Here is a 16,290-nt window from a genome sequence, read left to right as displayed (position 1 = left end):
CTTACTGTCCAGACTGGAAGTCCTTCTCGTTCACCACAGCACAGTTGGTTAAGGACAGCTCATCAGTGGGACATCTCGCTGCTTGCATAGGCTACAAGAGAGGAGGGAGGGGAAAAGGTCAAATAAAATTCTGTTTTTCCTTTATAAAGCCAAGCCTCAAGACTTCTGCAAACCCACAAAGCACAAAACAGGCCTTGTGAGTCCTGGCACACTCTGAGAGCTCAGTGGTAACAACAGGCTCCTCTTCCTGGTTTCTCCAAACACTTCCATGTGTCACAGGTACTTGTAGCCCAAAGCTCTGCATTTGGGGAGTATCATGTACTCTGTATTTTCTACTCTACCTACAATAAATACTTTAAAATTACCTGGGAGAAAGCCTGCAAGGCAAACACTGTTAAGTTGCAAGTGAACCCTGGCACTCGTGAAACTTCCCTGAATGCAGCAGGTAACCAGCATTCCCTGCAAGGTGTTCCTTGCCCTGCACCAGGACACTGGGATATTCTGAAAGCTGCTAAGGGAAAGCAGCCTGGAGCCAGAGCAGGTCCCCTGCAGCCCTGGGGAACCCTGTCTCACAGTGCTGGCCTGGGTTTGAGAGAAACCATGTGGGGAGAAAGGGTGGGATAAAGGTGGGACTTTCCCTCTTCCCTGACATAACTCAGACAACTGGAATTTCAGCATACCCATTCTGCAGATACCCCTTCACCCAGTGCAGTACAGGGCGGCACTGAGAGTCCACAGGAAGGCTCAGCCTCAGCCAGCTGCTCTCCAGCCCCACAATTCCTTTGTATCACTTCTCAAAAGAACTATCACAGAATACCATAATGTGAATATTTACTACTCTATAGGAAACCTCCCAGATCTGTAACAGAGAAGCAAATTTAGTCAAATAGTTAATTCCAGCCTATCACTATGAAAAAAATTACTGCAACAAATTTTGTGGGGGAGTCCTCCCCCTATTCTATTTTCTAATGTCAGAGGACCAATCCTATTTCAAGAGCATCCGTTCCTTTTTGTCCTTTCCACTGTTACTCATCAATCAGCAATTAAAAACCGAAATAGCAGCACTCCCAGCCCAGGCTGCCCATCCCCATCACGAGGCAGGATGGAGCACGGGGGGAGGACAGCACAGGGACTTCAGCCCCATCCTACACCCTTACCCCACCTGCTCCTGCAGAATTGCACCACAAACAATGGCTGAACGATGAAAATTGGGATCCAAATGCCTCCAGAAGTGGAGAAAGGGATGGAAAAGGCAGGATGTTTCCATTATTAGCTAGACACTGAAGAATTTCATTTGGGGAAAAGCTAAACTGGCCCCCCAAGGTGTCCTTTCCAGAATCAAAGTACAGCTACCTGTGTCAGATACAAATTTGCAGGCTGTGCAACAGAAACGATTTGACAGTGTCAACCTACCCCTAAAAGCAATTCAGGATGGATTTTCTCTTAAGACACCCTTAAATCCCAGCAGCAAGCACAGAAAACACACTGATCCCAACACACACATCTAAATCATTTCCCAAGAGTTATTGTCCTGCTCAGCCTTCCTCCCCCAGCCCCTCTGGGACAAGAATCAGAGAAATTCCCCCCCAGTGTGGCCTGCAGCCAGCCTGCTCTAAAGCTCAGATCAACTTTTATGGCACAATGTGATTTGTCTCAAGTACTTGCTATTTAGAAAAGGACCAATTCATTACTTTTACTGAGTAATGCTCAATTGCCTTTGACATATGTGACAACCAAAAAAGATTCCATTTTCAGCCTTGAAACAGATTTATCTACCTGAAAGCTGAGTGTAATAAAAGACTCAAATGTTCTTGTAATAAAATGTATGCCATCAGTGGATTTCTGAGATACACAACCTGCCTGCTGAGGCGCCTTGGCTTGGGGCATTTCACAGCAAACATTCACCATTTTATCACTTCTCCTCCCATCTGCAGGGCACGGTTTTGTGAAGGACATGCCCTGATAAAACGCATTACAGGGGATATTTCTGGAGAAAACTGGACACGGAGCTCGTGGATTAAACCTTTTTACAGCACTAGTCCTCAACTGCATTTTTAATCCTCAGTGACAAACCGCTTCCTACACACAGCGAGCGCCTGGCCAAGCTGCCGTTCCAGGCTGCACTTGGAACACTGTGCTTTAGGAAATGCAGGAATATCAAGGAATGCATTCCAAATCCAGCAACAACTGCTCCTCTTGCAAGCTCTGCAGCAGAGGAGAGGCGATGGCAAAACACCCTTGGGTGTCTGACACGTAAAATAAGGTGGCTGCTGCTGCTGCAGCACCGACTGTGCCAACCATCCCAGAGCCTGGCTCATCCTCCTGCCGGGGTGTCTGGCAGGAGCTCCTTTCTCCCTGGCAATGACCAACGTTTCAGGCAGCATCTCTGCTCCCAGCTCTCCAGTACACACCCTCCTCCAGCTCTAAGATTTTGCGGATCTTCAGAACATTATCTATGTTCTGAGAAGGTTTTTTAATCATCACACAGCTGCGAGACAAGGGTGTCACTCCCAGGCATGGAGTTCCACAAGGGAGTAAGGGACAACTTAAGGAAATCTGGTCATGGAAGAGGTGACAATTAAACTGGAAATCACTCAGGCAGGAAGGAGGAACACACTGTTGTGGGGAGCTGCAGGGGCTTCCTCTTACCTGCCTTCTCCCAGAGCTCATGTCCCACAGCTGCTGCTCACAGGGATGGATCCCTGTCTGTCAAGCAGCTGAGCTGTCACAGCCAGGACAGCAGCACTGGCTGCTCCTGTGGAAGCTTTTCTGACATAAACACAGCAGTCCAGGGCTGGAACACATGGCTGGCATATGCCAGTGATGCTACTGTCAGGAGCACTCAAAACTCTTGCATTTTGGGTTCCAGCCTCCCAGGAGAGCAGCACAAGGACTCTCAGAACCTGCCCCTCTCCCCTCCCTGCCATCCCACACCCGCTGCCTGCACTTACACACATCAGGGAACAGGGGCAGAATAATCCTTGTGAGTACTTCTAGGAATCTCAAAGTAGATTTACACAAACTAATTTTAAGCAAACTGACAGGTCACTGCTGGCAACCAGGCAAGACACAGCTCTAATAAACTAGAGAGCAGCTCCTGCAGGTGACAGCAGATGCCACCTGCTGCAGTCACCCCCTGGCACTGCCAGGCTGGAGGTGACCCACAAACTCCCACACCCATGTCCACAGCATAGACAAATTTGGCTTAAAAGAAAGTCAATTAAACTCAAAAAGAACCTTCCCTGCCTCCAGGTACTGTTCTGGTTTATGCAAAGAGGAGACTCCAAGGACTGCAAAGTCCTAAGGAGGTGACTGCACACTGCAAAAGCATTGCCAGCTACAGCATCCATCATCCAGCATCAGCCAGGCAGCACCTGCTATTAAATCCAAGTCTGCTCCATCATTCCATTTGCAAAGAGAAAAACAAGGCCATATGATGGAGTGATAAATCTCACTCTGAGAGACAAACATGAAGGACCCCACTTGTGGGTTTGTGACAAAGCAGTAACATTGCCTCAAAACCCAGGAGGCTCAATGATGCTGGCATATTTTATTTTTACAAAGAGAAGTTGCCCCAAAAACAAGCAGCTACATAATAGAAACAATCACCACAACATCTGATCTTTCAGAATTTTTTTTTTTTCCAAAGCTGCAAGGACTCATTTTCCTCCACCAAAAATATGAAACAAATTTGTTCACAAAATCACAAGGGCGCTCTGGAGATCATCCAGTCCTACCCCCTGCAAAAGCAGGGTCACCTGGAGCAGGTCCAGGTGTGTTTGGAATGTCTCCATGACCTCCCTGGGCAGCCTGTTCCTGTGCTCTGCTACCCTCAATGGGAAGAAATTCTTCCTCATGTTAAGGCAGAGCTTGATGTGTTTTAGTTTATGGCTATGTTCTTCCATTTCAGGAGATCTCAGCCCAGAAAGCAGTGCTGTTATTTGGGTATTTTCATACATACATAAACGACACCTTTGGTGTTTTGTCAATTTATGTCCTGTGAATCATTAAGGTTGATGGTAGAGGAAGCCAAGGAAATATGTTTCTCCCCAGAGAAACAGAGATAAGGTTGTGGTAATGACTGAAGTGCACTGCTGTCAGCTGTTACTGGGAAGAGCTAAAACATTAAGTGCTAAGGCAGAGATGTTCCTCATCCAAGACATCTGAACTCATTTCATTTCCTAATGCTGAGCAAGAGATTATGAAACAGCTTCTAAAGCCAAGGCAGGTTTTGTTCTGTGCACTGTTTTCACAAGGATTGCACAGGATAAACATCGTTGAAGAACTGTATGTTTAAAATCCTCCTTTGTGTCAAACAGACACATACACATCCCATGTACATGCAGCTGCACAGAGATGGAATTTCTGGCACACAGGTGCTGGCAGAGGACTGTTAGGAAATGTGACATCTCTGGGTACCAGACATTTCCATTTCCCCTGCAGAGCCCTCTCAGCTGCACTGAGATGGGATCTCACCTCCAAAAGCTTTCCTGTAGCAGCTGCTTGGTACCAAAGTCTCTCCAAGTCCAGAGCCTCATCACCCACAGAGGGCAGAGAACCACCTGTGCAGGTGGAATTCCTGGGAAGCAGTTCAGTCCACATTCCCTAGAGCCCAAGCAGAGATGCCTCTGCAGGCTGTGTGGAACCACAGCTGACTCCAAGGCAAACACTCACTCACCACTACGAGTCTGCAAATAAAATGAAGTTTGAATACTGACAGGAAGAATTATGATGTCAAAGGAGCTCTGAAGATAAACAGGGAACTGAAATGATGATTCATAGATCCTACACATTATCCAGGAGTATGCTCCTGATGGAAAAGAGACATGCACAAAGCACTGCCTTTATTTCTTTATTATAGATAATACTCTATATGATTATTATCAGGATCTGAGATGGACATTGACACCTCTGGCTGCACACAGGTGACAACCAGCAGCTCCAGCATGCAGGGGGATGAGCTCCAGAGCTGGCTCAGCACCAGCCTGGGAGAAGGAGACCAACCAAGCTCTCAGCACAGGGAGTGCCTGCTCCCTACACTCACACACCCCACAGAGCTGAGCAACAACTCAATGCTGAAGGACAGAAGAAATGGGCACAAAACAACACCAATATCAGCACAGCTCCTGGCTGGCAGGTCAGAATGGATCCCTGACTCAGCTCTGCGACAGAGGGAAACACTAAAGACAAAAGCAAGGCTCCTCTAAAGAACAATTCAGTAATATTCATAAAAGGAATGACAACATGGTGTCACCATCAGGGACCAGAGTCAGGAACATGAGTTGTCCTAAATGCTGTGGTTCTAAATAATTTTAAAAATTAACTAAGGAAGTTTAGTAACTTGCAGAGGGTTTTTCTGGACACGTCAAAAAAAAAATTAAATAAAGCTTCTGTATTTCTGCAGCCACAAGAGGAAATCAACCTATAAAGAACTTTTTGGACCAGCAGACCTGGCCAGACAGGCCTTTCCAGACCTGCAATGGCTGTGCTGGCAGGATAAGCTGCTGTCCGTGGAACACACAACCCTGACTCCCTGCTCACCTCTGGCCATTCCACCTGCTCCACTTGACCTCTGTTTGCTGGAAGCTTTTATTCTCTTCAGGAAGGAGCTGCATTCTCTCCTGGTAACAAACTCAGAAATACCGATTTTTTTTCTCCTAATAAAAAGGAATGCATTGGGAAGCTAAAATCTCAGAATTATATTCACATTTTTGATAAAGCCAGGGAACACTGAGTGAGCCACCACCAAGGCAGCCTCAGTGCAGCGTCCAGAGAACCCTGGGTGAGATGGATCCCTCCTTCCCACACCCCCTGAGCCGCTCCCACGCTGTGAATCACCTCCCCGTGCAACGCAGAAACCCAAACAGCTCAGAGGAGGAGAAAGGGAAGAGCTCCCATCACCACCTCCTCCTGCATCGCCCAGGGCTGGAAATGAAATGGGGAATGTTTTCCTTGCATTGACTGCCCGTGGCAGGGGTAACATCCTCGCCTGGCAAGAGAACTCTCCTGCAGCACAGAGGGACAGCAGGAGACACCACAAACTCTCCATTGACCACTCTTTATCATACACTCAACACATTTGCCAGTTTCTCTGTCTGAGAGCAGCCCCGTGCTCCCTGGGTCTGAATCCGGAAATTACAGCCCATCCTGGCATCTTATCAGGGCAGAGGGGCCTCTCCCACAATGAAAGGAGACTGGGGTTTACTGCTGCTTCCCTTGGTTTGCAAAGTTCAGATGAACTCAGCCCTGTCACTCCAGCAGCGTTTACCTGGAGCAGTTAAGGATGTGCTCACAGCTTTGGGAATCTGGCTCTGCTATTGCCAATATTTGCCAACATCACAAAAAAGACAATTTGCAGTCCCAATACTGAAGACTTCCATGGGATTGCCTGATCCAACAGAGCAGAAGAAACAAGAGTGCTAAAGGAGAGCTTCTTCAAGCAGAGCATCTACAGTCGAATTACACAGGTTGCTCTGCCCAGAGATGTCCTTCTCCAGATCAGCTCCTTACAATATGATCAGTGATTTTAGGAAGTACACCTGTACCTGAGCTGCTGTGCCACAGGGAGCTGCTCCCAGGGACAGCTCAGCAGGAATAGCAGCTCCACCTCCACACTAAGCAATAACAATCCAGGATATCAGCATTTGTAATTAACACATCCATTTTTTGAGTGGATGTTGCCTCACACTCCTTCCTCGAGTCAGGATGATCAACAATTTAATTACAGGGAATTGTTGCTTGTTGTGTTTCATCCAAACATCTTTTTAAAATGCCAAGGGAATGAACCACCACCCAACCAGAGTAAGTTGTGGGACCAAGATGCAGGTCACAGGATTTTGCCATACCACCTGTGAGGACACCTCATGGATATAAAATTTCCACCCCTTTATTTCAAGAAGTTACCCAATGGCAACAGGGACAATGCAAATATATGTTAATGTTAAAAATATACTCTTAAACCTGGAATTTGCCTTGTAAAAGCCCAGGATGCTGCTGTCCCTGAGGATTTACCACTCACCCCAGCATGGACACAGGGCAGCACCTGGCACTGAACTTCCCAGGACTCTGATGTAGCAAACACTACCCAGTCACCAGCAGTTTGTGTTTAAAATGCAAGAGCTTGCAAGTATTGCTCTATTTTTCACAGAAAAAGCACATGACACAACTCCAGGGCATCAATTACTCCAGATTTTTTGATAGAAGGTCATTGCTTTATTGCATCCCAGAAGACCAGAGAAACGTGTTAAATCTTTTCATGCTGCAAACCTTTGACCTCCCTGAGGGCAGGAATTGCCTGCACAGGAGGGAGCAGAGCAGCAGGGCAGCAGTGCCTGAGGAACTGGATATCCAGCCTTGGTTTTATGAGCAGCAGCACAATCAGCTGACTCAGACACAGCACTGGAAGCTCTTCCATTAATTTTAGCAACTGCGTTTCTTGTTTGGCTTTTTCTGTTCACAGACCTTCTCCAACACAGCTCTGCAATTCCTGGGGATCAGAAAACCTTCTGGAGAGGGTAAATATGGCAATTTTGTCACAAAACTCTGCTCTCTGCCCGAGAACCTCCCTGATGTGAGACAGCATCCTGAGAGCATCATGGAGAGCCCCCAGGCTGAACCTCATCCTTCCAAAGCCACTGCAGAGACCAAGTCCTCTGTCCCACTGCTCAGGGGTGTCACTGCACCAGCTCTGCCTAAAGCTTGTCCCCTCCTGCACTTCTGAGGGTATCTGGACACATCCACCAACTCTGGATCCAAAACAGATCCCTCCATGACATGGGGACCTGCATTGTAGTTGTTTTCATGTAAGAAAAAAGGAATCACTGGTAATTTCATTGCACTGAAACCATCTCCTGCCTGGTGGGCAATTCAGCAAAACAGAAGTGCCAGTACTTTCTAGGGACTGCTCTTCTGTGGAATCAAGCAGATCTGATTTTATGCCAGAACTTCCTCCAAATTCAGTCACGATGTATCCTGAGCCTCAGGGTCTTCTCCTGAATGACCTCTGTGCTCTGACAGGACAAGGAAGAGGACAGGAAAAGAGAAGATCTTGCCATGCTATGGGGAAAAAATAGTTTGAAAGTAATACTTAAGAAATTCACACCTGAAATGACCCTCAAAAAGATTTTCTCACTTTTTAAAAATATTTTTCCTACTAAGAAAAATTCATAACTAAGTTTAATTATTCTGGCAGGTCCACATAATAAAAGAGGTGTGACACAGCAGCAGCCCCAAAACTGGAAATGGAGAGGCAGCACTGACATGTCCCTTTTGCAGTGACTTTGTAAGCACAAGATTGGACACACTGCTTCTGCAACACTGAGCCAAGCAACAAATTAATCAAAGATGACAGGGTCAGATATCCCATGTGTGGCTAGCACAGGTTTTTCTCATGAGAAGTTTTCTTGTGTTTTGTAAATAAAGATAAAGTTTGGATGTTGTTAGAACAGTGTCCCAGAACTTGGGCAGTGCAGGCCTGGCCAATCAGGCCTGGGGGAAGGCTTCTAACTGACAAATCTGGGTGACTTTTGAGAACTCTATATATGTAATGAAATCAAAACAATAAAGGTCATTCCTTCTTGCCACTGAGAACTGGTGCCGTCATTACTCTGCTAGCTGCTCAACAGCGACACCCATGCCCACAAATATTCACATGGTCGTCAGAATTTTATTCTGAATAATTTTAGAGTTTTTAACAAACTCTGGGATTTTATTTTAAGTAATTCAGCAAGGCAGAAATCCTGAAAGCAGGTCACAAGTTGATTTATGATGATTTCACAAGACAAGTACAAGGTTGCAGAAGTGATCTCAGAAATAGAGATTCAGACTGAGTTTTCTGCCATTTCCCTGAAACATTGCTAAAAACCCATTTCTTCATATCACACATTAGGAAATACTAAAAAAAACCAAGTGACAATGACAAGATCAGTACCAGCCTGAAAGAAGGAACTAAATGTTTGATTCACAAACATTTCTTTAGTTGCCTGACAACGCCTGAATCTCTGAAGGCTGGTTCCATATGTTATCAGAAATCACACCTTGCAGCTTTAACCCATAAACACAAAACCCAGCCCCCACTATCCCTACCAACCTACCCAACCTAAAACCACTCTGTCTAGATTTTAAATATTTTTAAATCATTTAAGCAAATGATAAGCCAAATGTCATTAATTGTCTAGTGCTGTTTCAGGTATATCATATAGATTAAAAGTTAGGAAAGAATTGTTCCCTGTGAGGGTGGGTAAGGTCCTGGCTCAGGGTGCCAGAGAAGCTGTGGCTGCCCCTGGATCCCTGCAAGTGGCCAAGGCCAGGTTGGACAGGGCACAGAGCAGCCTGGGACAGTGGAAGGTGTCCCTGGCCATGGCAGGGGTGGCACAGGATGGGCTTTAAGGTCCCTTCCAACCCAACCCATTCCATGATTCCATGATGACTGCAGGAAGCACAAGAAGATCAAGGTGAGTTCAGCAATGCCTTCAGCACCTCAGAACACCAAGGGACTCAGTCTGTCCTTCACCACCTTCCCACTCCTGCTGCACCTCTGGACTGGACAGTTGGTGTCACCAGATGCCAGCAGGACCTTGTGCTCAGTCTCAGGCTCTCGAGAGGAGTGACAGCACCACTCTGCAGGGTCAGACAGTATCCAGAACCAGAGTGAATCCAGAACCACATCCAACCCAACACAAAAGGAATCTTTCTGAGGAGCCAACAGGGCAGTGTCTGCTCTCACTGGGCTAAACACAACACAGCCTCAAAGGAGCCCCAAACAGCAGATGAACAAAACTGGATGTGGAACACCAGTGGTACCACATAAAAAAGCCACTATTTCTAATCCTTATGAACTGTTACACAAGTTCAGCTATTACAAATCTAATATTCCTTAAAGAACAGTGTCTCTGCTGGGGTATCCTCACCAACATCCACACGAGCATCACACAGGCCTGCTCCCTGCACCATCCCAGTCCCTGGTGCAGACACAGGCAGAAACACAGCTTGTGCCTGATTCACAGCTTAACACTCACTGGAAAAAGGCACAGAAATCATCTGGTCTTTCGAGATCCCTTTGGGAACTAATTCCTGATGTGGTTCAAACCAATTAGTTGCAGACAGCACCAGTGAACTTCCAGCAGTCCACTTCGTACAAAGGATCCATAACCAGACACAGCAGCTTCCCCCATTCCCTCTCCTGCAGATGCTTCACTGCTTTGCCTGTGTGCCTAATGATCCCCATGCAGAGATACAGAATAAATTATTACAGAAACAGCCATTATTTCTAATCACCATAAACTGTTTTTCCTGTAAACTTCAATCACGGCTAATCACCGTCTCTTCCTTGCCATGGAGAGACCCAGTGCAATTAGGGGAGCAGAGCAACACACCTGAAACAGCATCACACAATTAATCAGATTTGGCTTATCATTCACCTGAATTACTCAAAATGTTACTGCAAGTTTAAATATTTTGTTTCTCATTCATTTCTCCCTGGGAGGATGTACGTGCGCAAATCGAATCACACGAGTCCCATAAAGGAGATTAAGCTCTAAAAGGCATTGCAGGACAGATTTTCAGGGCAGGAAGAGTCACTGAAGCTCCTCTTCTCATCCTCCAGGTTGAAGCACCTGTTAAAAACGCTGACAACAGAACAGCATCAGTGTTCCAGCATCAGCCTCACCTGTTGTGCCTGGAGATATCACACACCTCCCTCCTCCCACCGCCTGCTCTGTATTTACACCAACACAGCTCCGGTGTCGCAGCCCAAGCGGATGCTGCTCCTGCTCTCCCTGCTCCCCATCCTCTCCAGCACTGCTGCTGGCCCACGGGCCAGCTGGAAGGAGCAGGCAGCTCCCTTGGTAACTCACATGGGAAGCACTGAAAGGATCAGATCCAGCTCAGAGAGTGAGATGGAACACTCAGCTTAAGGACTCTCTTCACAGCATTAAATAACCTGATAATTCTGCACCAACTGCATTTGTAGGCAAATCATGGAAACACTGCATACTAAGAAGCTTCCTGGTAACCCAAGGAGAGCATCACACATCCAACTGCTAGATTAGGAGGCAACTAAGCATCAATCTTGCCTTTAAACTCACATAAATCCCCCTATCCTCCACCAGGCTTCCAAGCTAGTCAAATAAAGGCACATTTTTTCAGGTTTTTATCAGCAAAAAAGCTCACAGCAGCACGATGAAGTTGAGGTTGATCCTTGTCCTTCCTCCCCACACCCCCAGGCACCAATCCCAGCACTCAGAGCACGCATGAGGATGTTCCCTGAGGACACAGCTGGGAGGGCTCAGGGGAGGAGGGGCAAGGCAGGACCACTGCAGCCAGGTTGGTTTAGGCTCAGGGAGTCTCAGAACCAGTTCAGTGTGGGTAAAACGATCTTACTGACCACTGACCAGAGCACTGGGCTCCTGCTCTGGGCGACAGAAAGCTGAAAAAGCCAGTCAAGGCACACAGGTTTCCCTGGGCTGGTGCAAGGAGAGAGATGAAGAAAAAAGGTGCAAGGAATAAGGTGAGACCAGGAATCTGGAGCAGGGACAGAGGAAAAGCTCATAATGAGAGACAGACCACAAAACATGGGGTTTTTCTCAATTACTCAGCACATTTCAGGGGTGGCTCTGGAGCACCTGTGATGCACAGCACGGCACCAGGCCAGATTTCTCACCCCTGCTCTGCACCACAGCACTGCACCAGCTGCCCTCCATCCACCAGCCCAGCACAATACAGAAAACACTCTGGAAAACCAATTCCCCAGGATTTCAATCACTGAAAAATCAATCAATCATTGATTTCAATCAATGAAAAATGTGACTTTCCCAGGCTGATATCCAGCAAAGCATGACTGAGCTCCTGGCAAAGAGCAGAGTAATCCAGAGTAATGCAGCACCTGGATACCTGAAAAAGAGGGGAGGTACAGGCACCACAAAAAGGGATTTCACAGACAAGGCTGTTCCTTCACATTTTAAAGCCTTTTTGGCCACTTGCTGATGTGATCTAGCGCTAAGGGATTTTTTATTTTTTTAATTAATACAGAATAAAACCACTGCACAACCCTTAAGGTGTTTCCACACAACAAAAGGTGGACCCACATCACAAAACAGTGCCTGGCTGGTTCCAACAGGAGAAAATCTCCCCATATCCCACGGCACCAAGGGGTCACCAGGGCCTTACAGCACCTTTAGGAGTCCCTAAAATCTGACTGCACAGCCCATGGGGTCAGGGGCACCCCAGCCTCGAGGAAGATATTCAGGAAATCCCACAGTCCTGCCCCAAAACCCAGAGCCCCAAGAGATCTCCCCCTCTCTAGGGTCCCATGGGGACCCTAGAGATCCACAACCCACAGGGAGAGGGGTCACCAGAGCCTCACAGCACACCCAGGACACCCCAAAATCCTGCCCTACATCCCACAGGGCCACTGCAACCTCACAGCACCCTTAGGGAACCCCAAATCCTGACAGCAGCACCGAGACACCTCCGGGCTTCACTGCACCCTCAGGGGATCCCACAGCCCTGCCGCACAGCACAGCGAGAGGGGTCACCCCAGCTCCTGAGGGAGCCCCAGGCAGCACCCCACAGCACCCAGGGGTCACCACAGCCTCAGAGCACCCCAAAATCCAGCTCTGCACCCCACAGGGCCACTGCAACCTCAGGGCACCCTTAGACAACCCTAAATCCTGCCTCATACCCGCAGGGAGAGGGGTCACCCTGGACTCACAGTGCTCCTGAGGGAACCCCCAGTCCCGTCCCACAGCCCACATCGCCGAGGAGCCAGCCGGGTCTCACAGCACCCCTGGGGGACCCTGAACTCCTGCTCCGCAGGGAGAGGGTCACCCTGGCCGCGGCTTCTGAAGGAACCTCCGTCCTGTCCCACATGCCACATCACCAAGGGCCACCTCAGCCTCTCGAAAGCCCCGGGGAACACAGCGACAGGGGTCAGCCCCGAGCCTCCCACACCACTGCGGGGGTCCCCACAGCCTGACAGGAGCCTGAGGATCTCCCTCACGGCTAGGGCTGAGGGGGTCACCACAGCCTCACAGCACTCCCGGGGGACCCCCCAGGGCTGAACGGCCTCCTGCCAGCGGGGCTGCGAGAAGCTGCCAAAGCCGCGGTCGCGCCGGGAGGAGCAGGAGCGGAGGAGGGGGCAGGGGATGGGCGATAGCAGCCGGTCCGTGTCCCCCCCACTTACCCGCCCCGCCATGTTGCCGCAGCGCCGACCGACGGGCCCTCCCCGCGGCCACCAGGGGGCGGCGCAGCGCAGGCGCCGCGGCGCGCCGGGGCGGAGCCTCGGGTGCAAATAAGCCCCGCCCCCTCCGCAATACCGGCTTTCTATTGGTCGCTCTTCCTGCCACTCAAGGCACTTTCTGTCGCGTCACGGAGCTGCCCGCCCATCGGCCTGGCCGTGAGGGGCGGGGCGTTCTGCTGTCAGTCATCGGGAGCGCTGCGGGGATTGGTCGGTGCTGGGGATGGGCGGGGCTGAGGGTCCCGGGCGCTGCTCGGTGATCGCGGGGCTCTGCTGGTGCTGTGAGGGGCGGGATGGACACGGGTGTGCCCGGCCGGGAACGGGATGGACACGGGCGTGCCCGGCCGGGAACGGGATGGCCACGGGTGTGCCCGGCCGGGAACGGGACGGCAGCCTGCAAGGGGCACGGCGGGGTCCGGCTGCTCCTGCTCCCGCGGTGTTAGGGGGAGCGGGGCCGGACCGCCAGGCAACACCTGCTTTAATTCTTTAAATATTCAATTCTATTTTCATGTCGTTTTGATTAAACGTTAATAATTTTAATAATAATTGTTCGCAATTGTGTTGTAGTATTAATATATGCTGATATACTTTTATATAAAAATATAACGTTATAATATAAATGTAGTAATTTAATAATTATTTTTTACCTTTTTTTATAATTTAATTCTGTTTTAATTTAATTTATAATCTGCCTTTAATTCTGTTCCTGCTCCAAAAAGGCCACACAGCAGCTGTTGTAAAACCAGGCACCATGGTCTCCTTCGATGACATCCAATGGCTTTTCTGTTTCCCTGACGGGACTTCCCATTCAGCAGCATCTGTCTGACACTAGTGGCTGTTTATATTTTTTTGACAAGGATTACAGGTGTGTGTGAACCTGAGAGTCAGTAATGGGAGCTCAGAGCTGCCACCAAGTCCCTCGCAGGTGTCACCAGATGTGACTTGTGCCTCGGGGAGGAGGCTCAGGGCTCCTCCAGCCTATCCCCAGGCCATCCCTCACCATGCTGTGTCTGCTCACTGCAGCTCTGCTCCTGCACAGCCAGGTCCTGTCTGAGCACTGACAGCTTCCAGCCAGACTTCAGGATGTGGATCCATCTGGGCTTCCCTTGAAACAGTGCTTTGCTCTGGAGCAGCAGATCACCTTGGAGAAATGGTGCTGAGAGGTGACAATTGCTTGTTCACAGAGCTCATCCCTGTCGCTGTTGAGCCGCTAGCAGAGAAAAGAACCCAGTTCTCAGTGGCAAGAAGGAAAGACCTTTATTGTTTTGATTTCATCATATATATAAGTTTTCAAAGGTCACCCAGATTGGTCAGTCAGAAACCTCCCCCTAGGCCTGATTGCCCAGGCCTGCACCGTCCAAATCCTGGGACACTGCCTTCAATAACATCCAAACTTTATCTTTATTTATAAAACACAAAAGGAATTCTCATGGGAAAGACCTGTGCTAGCCACACATCCCCTGTGTGATGTTCAGCCAGAGATGACATCCCAGCTATGGTCCGTGGTTTGTGCTCTGAGGGAGGTGGCAGCCAATGCTCTGACCCCAAAGCTCAGTGGTGTCTGCAGAGCCAACCCCAACATCCTGGGAGTCAACCCAGGGAGCTTTAATGCATTAGCTACTGTCCCAGCAGCTTCCTATGTGGGCTTTGACAGCATAATAAAATATTAATGCTGATTGTAACTGCTGGTTACTGCCTTGAACAGGTACCAGAGTCAGAGGGGAATGCCAGGTCTGTAGAAAACAGGCACTGAGGAGACTTTGCCATGGTGGCCATAGTGGTCGGTGCCTCAGGCTGTGGATGTACCTCAGGGCACAGCACAGGCCTTGGGGGAGGAAGAAATGGGGTGGATACCCAGATCTATTGTGGGCTGATCCATGCAGTGCAAGGATTCCATTTCCTACAGTGAAACCCTGTTCCCCCCTCCTGCAGCTGAGCAGTTTTGCTGTCCCTCAACAGAAATCACCATGCCAGGAAAACAGCTCTGGGAAGTGGTTGTTAAATATTGCAAACCCCTGGGCTCTGGGCTGGCAGCAGCCAGACCCCAACAGGTGACAACCTGTGTGTGCTGACAGCATTTTCCTGCATTGGTGTTCAGCCAGGAGCATCATCCCTGGCAGAGGCTGCTGCTGCACCCCAGCACTGAGCCCTGAGTGAATGATGAGTTTTGTGGAGGATTCTCACTGCTCTCAGTTTCCCAAATCTCTGCTCTGTGGCCTTGAAGGAGTCTCTTGCAGTAAGAAATGCAGGAAATACAACATATGAATTTGTAGGGAAATTTCTGAAGGGAACAGTGAGGCAGTGGCAGTGCTTCCCCGCTTTTCACCATTTCAAAAGAGGGAGAAAAACAAAACAGAGTTCTGCAAACCAAGCACAAATGTCACACCAGCTCCTCTGTAGATCTGGGACTAAGGGGGATCCCAGACCACCTCCACCTGCTCCTGAGCCTATTCCAAAGCCCAGCTCCAAATCCCTGCCCCACAACCCTCACCATGGCAGGGAGCAAGGGATGGAGCTGGGGGCTGGGACACGCTCTGGAACCAAGACCTTTCCTGATGCGCCACTCATCTCCTGGTGTGAATCCTCTGGCTTGTAGATGTTGTGTCTGTCTGAGAGAGAGACACAACATCTGTCTCTCGAGACCCTGGGTGAGTTTAGGAAGGGGCTGGGCAGGCCTGGCCCCCCAAGATCGCCCCACCACCCTCCCCATGACCCTGCAGGCTGGTAGCACACAGTGAGGAAGTGAGAGATGTATCACAGCACGAAAGACCACAATTCATAAAATGTCTCCCTCTGTGGGCACTTACTGCCCTGAGTGGCCCAGATAGGGTGGCAGCAAAAATGCTGTCTCCAGATTCCTTAAAAACAGCTTGAGCAGTGCAAACCAAAACACCTTGAGAAATGAAAACAAGTAGGCTTTGCCTTCAGGGCTTTTGGGTTTTCCTTAGTCCTCTTCAGTGAGAACAGTGATATTCATGCACTGGCAGAGTATCTAAACCAGCAGCAACAATGAAAAGTATAAACAAGCACAGGCTGTGACCCCCTGCTTGTCCCAG

General features: G+C 49.1%; 1 protein-coding gene across 2 annotated transcripts in view; it reads right to left on the bottom strand.

Annotated features, from left to right (window-relative positions):
• Positions 1–13,271, bottom strand: part of NSF (N-ethylmaleimide sensitive factor, vesicle fusing ATPase) — a 72,918-nt gene extending 59,647 nt beyond the window's left edge. For both annotated transcript variants that reach the window (XM_085040002.1, XM_085040001.1), the window contains exons 1-2: positions 13,181–13,271; positions 6–91 (exon numbers count right to left, since the gene is read on the bottom strand). In XM_085040002.1, the coding sequence (XP_084896128.1) occupies positions 6–91; positions 13,181–13,192 (98 nt within the window). In that variant the 5' untranslated portion in view covers positions 13,193–13,271. The remainder of the gene's footprint in view (positions 1–5; positions 92–13,180) is intronic.
• Positions 13,272–16,290: the final 3,019 nt, after the last annotated feature.

The sequence above is a fragment of the Lichenostomus cassidix genome, chromosome 27 (assembly GCF_008360975.1).
Source record: "Lichenostomus cassidix isolate B80296 chromosome 27, HeHo_3.0, whole genome shotgun sequence".
Classification (NCBI taxonomy): domain Eukaryota; kingdom Metazoa; phylum Chordata; class Aves; order Passeriformes; family Meliphagidae; genus Lichenostomus; species Lichenostomus cassidix.
Note: the sequence above shows the minus strand (reverse complement) of the source record. Positions and strands in the feature narration are given on the sequence as shown.